Here is a 9,042-nt window from a genome sequence, read left to right on the forward strand (position 1 = left end):
TGTCTGTCTGTGTGCTTCTAATAACCATATGTGTGTGTAAAAAGGCGGAATAAAACAAGAAATCAGTCGTTTTCGAAGTGGTTAGGCGTAGGAAGACGGTATGAAACCGAATGCGTGTTGAGGAAAGGGTCGCAGCATCAACAATAGTAATCTCCCAATAAGCCTATGTATGTGCGTCGCCCAAAGCATATGCGTGGTAGGACGACAGGGGATGAACGGTGTTGCCGTCCACGCAGGCTGTCCATAGATATTTTCGTTTGATTCTGATGTGCGTGTCTTAATTTAGAAGTGTGTTTCTATCGAATACTGCTGGTCTTTTGCGTTGTTGTATTTGTAACAAAGTGATGTGGCCACTGGGGCGGAGACTGGGTGATCATCAAAGGAAATAATTTTTCAAAAGGTTTCCGATTTTTGTTCTTCCTATGCACCTTATTGCTGCTGCGCAATGGTAACGAAGAGTTGTTGGCATAAGGAACTCAGTAGGAGATAATGTGTAGCATGTAAAAAAGTTTAAAATAACTATAAGTACATTTTGACGGTGCGAATTAAGAAAACAGAAAAGAGAGATCTACAGTTTTAGGGATCCAATCGTCGAAGTGCTTTTAATCGTTTCACGGGCTTGAGACCTCGCGTGCAGCTATCTTAAGGTTTAGTTAATACTTTAATGCATCTAAAAAGTGAACGACTTTTTCTTTTATTTAGGTTAGGTTAGATAGAAATACTTGCAGGAATATCAGCAATTGTGCTCGGGGGAACCCTATCTCCTTTAATTGTTCGCTTCGTTGTATAAGCCGATTTTTGTCTGCTACGATGGACGGGGAAAAAGATGGAAACTAGAAACTTCCAGGTCAATCGAGATAATGAGTGCTGCTTTATTGATGGTTATCTAAGTTTTTTATAGCGACAAAAATCCCAAATTAAACTAGATGTTTCCTTGCAATCAATAATCTCTTCTAATGGTGTTGTGTGTATTTATAAAGAGAGATATTCGTGTTGATCTCGTACACAAAAATGATCTCTTAACGTATACGAAATCTACCCAAAACAGTGCCTACGAGACCGTTTGTGAGATGAATTAGTTATTAATAATATGCAACTATTCCCCAAGGCTGAAATTTCCTTGTACCTATATTTCCAATAGTGACCTATTGCGTGTCTCGAGGTGGGGGCAAATTCGAATACATTTTCGGTAGCGAGTCCTATGGTAGCTTTTTAAATCGAACCTTATGCTCTATTTCAAGCTTTATGGTGTTGAATTGAAGTTAAATCAATGTGATTGTATATCCGTATGATCGTAAGTTCTAATGAACGTTAGTTTAGTATACCAGCATTCATTACATGACAGATATCATACGCTGATCGCAATGTAAGTCCTACAATCGGAGCTGTATTTTGTGCCTCACAATTAAATGCAAGCTAACCCAAGTCGTACTGTTTTCTGCTTTAAATTAACATCGGAACTTTTTCACAGGATACGCCGATAATCTGTAAGCCGTCAAGGTTTGCTTCGGCAAATGCAGAAAGTCTAAAGACGTCTGTTTACGCTGGACGCAGCGGAAAGTATGCCTCTAATTTTTTTCCTCCTCCGTAGGACATTACACATTCTTGACAAGTCAGATTTATTATACATGGGCGATAAGGTCCTGTCTAAAAGCTGTACATGGACAAAATAGAAAATGACATGTGTATAGCATAAGCGAGTTCTATCTAATCTATAAAGGCTTATTAATTCGATGATTAGATATTATGACCTAATGTTCGTGGATAGCGTAGCTCACGAAGTACCTATCCAGAGGAGAGTTCCGCACCATTACCTTCAGGATCAACCGGCTCCGGCTCGTCGCAGAGATTCTAGCGCCGAGCCTGAAGCAGCTGTTAAAGTGGCCTCCATGATTCAAGTCCTTGAAACTCAGGTACGCTAAGATTGGTTTATAATTATGCTTTAAGCAGGTTTCGCAAAACACGATTTTTTTATATGCATCAAGAGTCATAATAGCGTGATCGTTCACACTTTAAGTTGCAAAGTTGTCTACACGTTTCCCGATAAAAACTATATTAGACTCCGAGAAATAGGACAATATATGACACAAATATAAAAATAAATAGTGTTTTATTCCAAACCATGTTTTTATGCAGAATTCGATAAGCCATAAATGAATGTCACCAGTTTTGACTACAGATAATTTTTATTACAGACTACAGAGTATTGTTGACATGATGGTGGATAGTGATTTTATAGATACTTTAACGAAACCTTTTCTGGTAAATTATGTTAACACTGACACTCTGTGTTTCGCAATGGCCGTTTTTAGAGCAATAATAACACAAAGCTGTGGTTATGATAGCTCTTTGTGTGCTGACTGAGTAACTATATGCGTAATATGCCCTCGTCCCGTGGACTTTGACGAGACGGCCTCGAAAATGGAACGCAATTTCGTCATCTCGATAAGAGCTCGATTACTTTTAACGGACTGCGACCTCTTCGTAGCAGGGCGTTTGCAAGAGTCGTTGAAAACGACAAATCGCAATTGAATGACATAACACACACGAACACTTGGTTGTTCAAACCATTGTTGAATACAGAGATGCAGGTGGAAGATGGTGCTCGTAAATCAAGTGGCCTCGATTTCAAATTCGGTGCGCTCAATAGGGGGTTAGAGGTAAGGCGGCGAATGAGGGGAATGTTGGTATTCAAGAAGGTAGAGCAGAACGAACACAGCAAAAGCAACTCGATGACAAGATCAGGATAGCGTTAGTACTATTCATGATATTTCTATGTGAAGGAATAAATCATCTCAGCTACAGGGGGTTTAAAAGTGGTGGATCGTATTTCTCCGACGGCGATATTGCTCATTAGGTAGATACTGATAGTGGTATTTTATTCCGTACAATCAACTAAGTGATCAACTAAGATACATCTAACGAATCGAATAGATCAATGAAGACGAACGGCCGAAGACCAAAAAAATACTTTTGTTGGCCTATTCATTGACTTGGCCAGCTCCATGTGTTCGTCGCTTTCAGATTCATCGAATCAGCCCAATAAGTACAAAATCATTTTTTCTTGATCGATGTTTTACGCTGCCACGTACGCAGTAAGCAAGTATCTCATTACGTAACTGCACCATGTCTTTTCGAATGATAAGTTTGTGTGTTTATGAGATTTTTACGATAAAAGTAATACTTCATCAAAAGTAATACGTGACAGTCTGTCGGCTTTATAGCAGGCTAACAATATTTTGTTGCATGAGAACTTGTTGCAGTATTTGCGCCTAAAATACAACGTTTCAGGTCAATTTGCGGTAGGTTAATATATGCGTTCTCGGAGGTGTCCAGAGGTGCCTTCGTACACATGTTTTTAACGTATATTCTTCACCTTTGCTAAATGATAGTGTATTGCTAATGTTCATACATGCCCGAGATTCTGATAACTTCTTTTATATAAACTATTTAAGAGAGTAATTGTCGGACGAATTTCAGGACCCGCAGAATTCCAGACTTTATCCCCAGCCTTCAGTAAGACGGCGACGGTCTCGTCAAGGATCGTTGGTCGGGCGGCCTACACCTCCCGTTAGGCGCCTTCGACCCGGATCCCTTCGGAGCAAGGAAAGCACACCAGGCTGCGAATCGCCCAGTGTGTCTACATCAGAGGATCCCCTGAGGAGTTCCGTGCAAACTACTCAACCGTCACTAGACGTTGTCGTTGAGCATGATATCTTTGATACTAAGGTTATCTATCATCGTATGCCACCCTCGGAGCCCGTCCTGGAAGCCAAAACTGTGCGAAATATGCAACGGACCGAAATTCCAATCTACGACCAACCTCGTAGAATAAAGCTAGTCGACATGGAAAAAGAAACCGAAAACATTATTACTCAAGCGCGCGAACATCTGTCCGTTCAAGTGGTCAACGCCCAAAAGCCATCTAGAACACCGTCTCCCAATCGAGTTCCTTTGTTAATGACGCCGGTTGACGCGCCTATACATTCAATAGAAACCCAACGAAAATCATCACCCAAGACTGAGATTATTCCAGTGGTGGAGCTCCCGGTCGTTGTGCAAAAATCTACATCAGAACCACTTCCTTATGTCAACCCAAGTGGCCCCCAAATCACTGTTCCGCTTAGTGCTGTCCCGAAGGCACCGAACAAATCGCCTCAGCCTGTTGTAAAGACTCAATCGCAGTCGAGTGCAAAACGGCAGATAAATAAGATTGATTCAACAACAGTCGAGCCTATACTCAGTGAGGAAAAAGGGTGGCCTCAGCAAGAGGAACAGGCCCCAACACAGATGCTTCAAGAGTCATTTAAACTGCAGTTTTCGATGCCGTTGGCAAATGCAACGCCCCATATGCAAGCTGAAAAGTCACAGTCCGCGCAACAGTCGTCACAGCAGCCGCTACTTTTACAGCAGCAATCACCAAATCGTCTGCCTACGCCGCATGTAAGTGTGGATAGAATTCCCTCTCCCAAAACTCCTTCTAATTCAGCAGTGAAAGGTGAGAATGCTCACGATACCTCGCGACTAGCGTCATCTGCTACTGCTCCGATTGTCCACCGGGAGGTCCTCGATGAATCGCATCTAGGCACAATTTCTCCAGAGTCTCTTAAAGACTGGTATGACGACGAAAATTACCCATGTAATGAAGATAATGAGGATCAGCCAATTAAACGTAAGCCATCGAAGATTATGCGTAAGATACAAGGGCTTTTTGAGAAAAAAAAGCCAGATGAGGAGCCGACAAACGAAAACACTGAGCGTAGGCGGTCAGATCAACTTGAAATATCTCTGTCGCTGAGTGCGCGAGAACCGACAACGCCAACGAAAAAATCCAAATTTGGGCAATTTTTCAGTTTTAACAGAAAGGACGAAAAACAGAAGCATACACTACCTTCAGAGATTGTCGGGCCTGCCCTTCAGGGCCCAGTGGATATTCCTCAAGGTATGCTAGCAAAAGTGTTCATTAATAGGCTTTCGGAAGAGAAGCAGACAAGAATCCGAACACACAGCTGTGCTCCACCAGTGATCGATTTTCGGGACTGGTCGCCGAGCACCGAAGATTTAACTACAACTGAGCGAGGAAAATCCGCAAAAATTAGGAGCCCGCCAAAAACTTCGATATACTATGTGCCTGAAATCCCGCCTTTTCAGCCAAAGTCAGCGCCTTTAGACAATACAGCAGTGACATCAGAACACGCTCATAAAGGTGATTTAGAAGCGACAGGGTTAAAAACATTTGGCCCGCCAGAGTGGCCATTGGAAGCGCAGAATTCCCCGTACAGTAGCTGTCGTGACCGGGCTAACGCCAAAACGACCGTTTTCAGACGGACCTCGTTGGCCAGCGATGATGTCAGTGCGATGTACGAAGAGTTCTTTGATAAAGAGCAACGCGGTATCCTTTTAGAGGAAGCTACAACAACCGCTGCACTTAGCGCACACGAGCTCACGTCGAAATCAGGTTTCACTCGAAAACTGTCCACAAAAGCAGCTGCAATTCCGCCGGAGCTTCGGGCCCCGCTTTACCGACCGCCATCGATCGAGGAGTCGCTTACGAAGCCGAGAATAGCTCAGGCAGAAATAAAAAGTCACGGCAAGGAGTCCCAATCGGATGTACAACAACCAGCGCCTCTTCCAACTGAAACTGCGCCATCGAATCGAGTTGACGGTCAGGAAGAAACACCATTCGGCGACGAAGAAGGGGAGGCTGGTCTCTCGCGGCGCGAACGGCGCAACGTTGTCCGGGAACTGCGGATCGTGTTCAGTAATGCTCTTCATCTGATCCAACTTATGGTGCAAGATCTTCTAGATGGGATACCCAAGCAGGTTGGTATGATACTTACTTAGGTCTCAGCTTAACTTCTTCAATAAGCACACAGTGTGCAGACGTTGCACATCGGAATAGTTGAAAGTATTTTATGGCGGATTCACTCAAGAGGTAGACATAGTGTTAAGGTAGCAAATTAGAGATAGAAGAGATATATTAAAATTATCTCATTCTTTGTGGATTACGTTTTTACTAACTTTGCAGGTGTGGCAGGAACTTCGCATAGTTCTAGTGATATTAACAGCCATGCTTTTAGGCCTCTACTTTCGAGGTATGGTCCGTTTCAATGGGACCTCATTTGCCGATCTTCTACGCGCCTTTTTTCGCGGATTACGTGTGCTTCTTGGTATGATCATTCGTGGAGGGTTAACCCTCTACGACACAATCGACTCCATGTTGTCAGACGCTAGTACCAATCTAGTCGCAGACACGCTCAAAGAAATTTAGGCGAATCACTATAATTCATTTGCTGCGTCATTGGTTTACGTCGTAAATGTCCTACATCTGGGGGTTGCTTTTAGCCAATAGAGAAGTTTGTGAACACACTGTGATAATAAAAATGTACTTTAAAATAGTAATGGTAATAGAGAAAAATGTAGTACTTCATTTCGCGTTCACATTATGGAAGACTCTTTAATAGTAAAACCAGAGTATTTCATTACAACAACATGTGTATATTATTTCAAAAGAGATGATATATATATATATATATACAATGCTTTCATATAGTCTATTTTCGCACGATTTTAGGGTATTTATCCTTTCTACTCGTCGGACATACAATTTTTTTGTATCCGACAACTTATTTTTGTAATAAATGTATGCGTTTCTCATGCATAAAGCTACGCTACAAACAGCGTACTGAAAAGTTACAAACCTAACAGCTCTTCCAGCTACTAGCGGGCAGGACTCGCACGCATGCTACAATGGCAGGGTGACCTGCGACCTCTGTCCGACTGCAGTCCGCTGTTAGGAGTTCTGGGCAACCAATGGGCGCCGACAAGCTGTGTTTGTCATCCTGTTCGAGCAGTCGCGAAAGAATCTCTCCGTATCCGTTCTCGCTGTCGTCAGCTAAAAGCCAAATAGCATCGTTCGAGTCGTCTGGCAAGACCCAAACTTGCCTTGCCGCACAGGGCAAGCGAGCAGACGGGATACGGCTATGCCAAAGGGAGAGTGGCCTGCTTGGAAATACATCAAGGTACCATGGGGTTGCAGCACATATAGGCAAGCCTCCAACGGGAGAAGAAGGGGTGAACTAATATTGCTGCGTGCTAATGCTAGTAGAGACGCGCTTGCTTGGTCGGACATACGGTTGGTTGGATTTCGGCGTTTCGGCATTACTGCCATTACTTCCACTACCCTCAGTGGCGATGGCAATGTCGTACTCTCGCATGGCTCTACGCTGTCAGGGGCTGTGCTGACAAACAGACTAGGATGAACGAGGTGGCCTGGATGTGCTAAGGCGCCTACGCCGCCTCGGGCACTAGCACGCGCTCCATCCGTAATCACAGCGGACAAATGATGAACAGAGAAGGTTTTCGTCCCTACGAAGCGACAGAGAGCGATTGTGTTGAGAGAGTGTGGTTTCGATATCTTCATCTGGTCTCAGAAGGAAACTCAAATGCATTTCTATTACTGTATTATAAGTTTGAAATAAGGTTGGCAGAAGCTGGTAGTGGAGATAGTGAGTTATACTATTGGCTACCGTTTCTCTGTTACGTTTAGGACTTGAGCTACTTCTAGAAAATCGAATTAGCAGATTGAATGCGTAACGTACCGAGTTGAATAGTGATGCAATCATAATGAGCCAACTTAGAAACGCGAATGCATCTGGCGGAGTTTAGTCCAAAGTCAGTTTGGCGGGAAGAATGGCGCGCGCAAGTCAAAGAGTTCTAACCATGCAGGTTGTGAGAAACTTAGGTATTAAAAAATCGCTTAGACAATAAATTCAGTAGGACAATAGGCATCATATGTTTACGAGATTTAGGATTATCCCGGAGCATAGATTAATGCATAAACAATCAGGATTAGACATCCTTATAATTCTATGCAAATGTGGGTTTCTATTGTTTGCATCAATGTGAACCGAATGTCTGCCACCGCTAAACCTGTATCATAAGTGTTTGAATCCAAGTTTTCTTACTTAACTTCGTTATCTTAACTTCGAAGTATCGTTAAACCATTGCAGTTATCTTGAACGCTTCATTGCAGCTTTTTTTTAAACAATTCTTCTGCTTACTTCAGTAAACCCCATGCTTTTTTCGTTACTTTGCTAAATTGTTCGAAATTCCGCGACTTGTCGTCAATCAACCTGATGTCAGTGATGCGCTGCCATGTTTTAGCTGTCCTGCGATTATGTGCTCCAACTGCAATTAAGCTTTTACTGTTTTATAATTGATTTGATAAGTGCCGAAAAGGTATTTCCCGCCAGCCGACATTAAAGCTTATAGAAATTTTTTCAGCCAACACTTACATAATGCATCAGAAGAATCGTAGAAGTATTGGCAACATGATCAACAAACTTAATTTTTTTTTATAGAGATATACATTTAAATGTACAGAGGTGATTGTTATTGTTATTATCTCATTTTGAACTTTTGGAATTACTAACGAAAGCAGCAGTTTACAAAACATGAGATAGGTCTGGTGTCTACCTACAACGCAGTATCACAGCAGGCAATGGCTTATTTTTTATTTATTATATAATATATATTATGCCCAAAGTAACACTAATACCGTGTACGCCCCTCATCGTTCCAACAGAGTTTCAATATCTGTCAGAAATGTGAGATCGAAGATCGTGTTCTTGTCGTCCACAAATTCGTCGCGCTAATATTATCAGTCCGATGACAGCTTGACAACAAAGCCTGTTAATCGCTAGTCCAGCTCTGTTACTGGGACATATTTTTGATTGGGTCGGGCAGTAAGCAGGCTTGGTACTTTATGTAAATATATATCGTGCCGAAAGCTGATATTATTGTTGTATGGCAGCATACATCCCGTCGGACCTTCAGCATTGATCTATCCATCCGGACCCATCGCCGCCCACCTTCATTCTGGTTTCGTGTTCTCTGGACGTGTTCCCTTCAGTTGATCAGAACACCGGTGGGACATGCAAGCAATGGTCAAGCGGCTAGACTTATCGGACTGCGGACGAACTAGCACAGCGTCAGTTAATAGTACTAATTTGCTTTGTAGGTATTGATAGGGAGTGGATC

The 9,042-nt window shown here is 42.7% G+C and overlaps 1 protein-coding gene across 4 annotated transcripts; it reads left to right on the forward strand.

Annotated features, from left to right (window-relative positions):
- The first annotated feature begins 191 nt into the window (after positions 1-191).
- LOC111272405 (uncharacterized) lies at positions 192-6,491 on the forward strand. 4 transcript variants are annotated; one of them, XM_086973261.1, is made up of 5 exons: positions 192-647; positions 1,472-1,560; positions 1,742-1,913; positions 3,481-5,823; positions 6,029-6,491. In XM_086973261.1, the coding sequence occupies exons 3-5, from the start codon at positions 1,755-1,757 to the stop codon at positions 6,269-6,271; spliced, it is 2,745 nt and encodes a 914-aa protein (XP_086829387.1). In that variant the 5' UTR covers positions 192-647; positions 1,472-1,560; positions 1,742-1,754; the 3' UTR covers positions 6,272-6,491. The 4 variants fall into 4 exon arrangements, with proteins under 4 accessions (XP_086829387.1, XP_022709577.1, XP_086829386.1 ...); XM_022853842.2 differs by having other exon boundaries at positions 192-448; XM_086973260.1 differs by having other exon boundaries at positions 192-400.
- Positions 6,492-9,042: the final 2,551 nt, after the last annotated feature.

This window comes from Varroa jacobsoni, unplaced genomic scaffold (assembly GCF_002532875.2).
Source record: "Varroa jacobsoni isolate VJ856 unplaced genomic scaffold, vjacob_1.0 contig02170, whole genome shotgun sequence".
Classification (NCBI taxonomy): domain Eukaryota; kingdom Metazoa; phylum Arthropoda; class Arachnida; order Mesostigmata; family Varroidae; genus Varroa; species Varroa jacobsoni.

Bases quoted from the DNA above. Each gene is read 5' to 3' on its own strand.
- LOC111272405 (XM_022853842.2), top strand. The intron at 1,914-3,480 runs GTACGCTAAGAT...GACGAATTTCAG, and splicing joins TTCAAGTCCTTGAAACTCAG to GACCCGCAGAATTCCAGACT. The intron at 5,824-6,028 runs GTTGGTATGATA...CTAACTTTGCAG, and splicing joins TAGATGGGATACCCAAGCAG to GTGTGGCAGGAACTTCGCAT.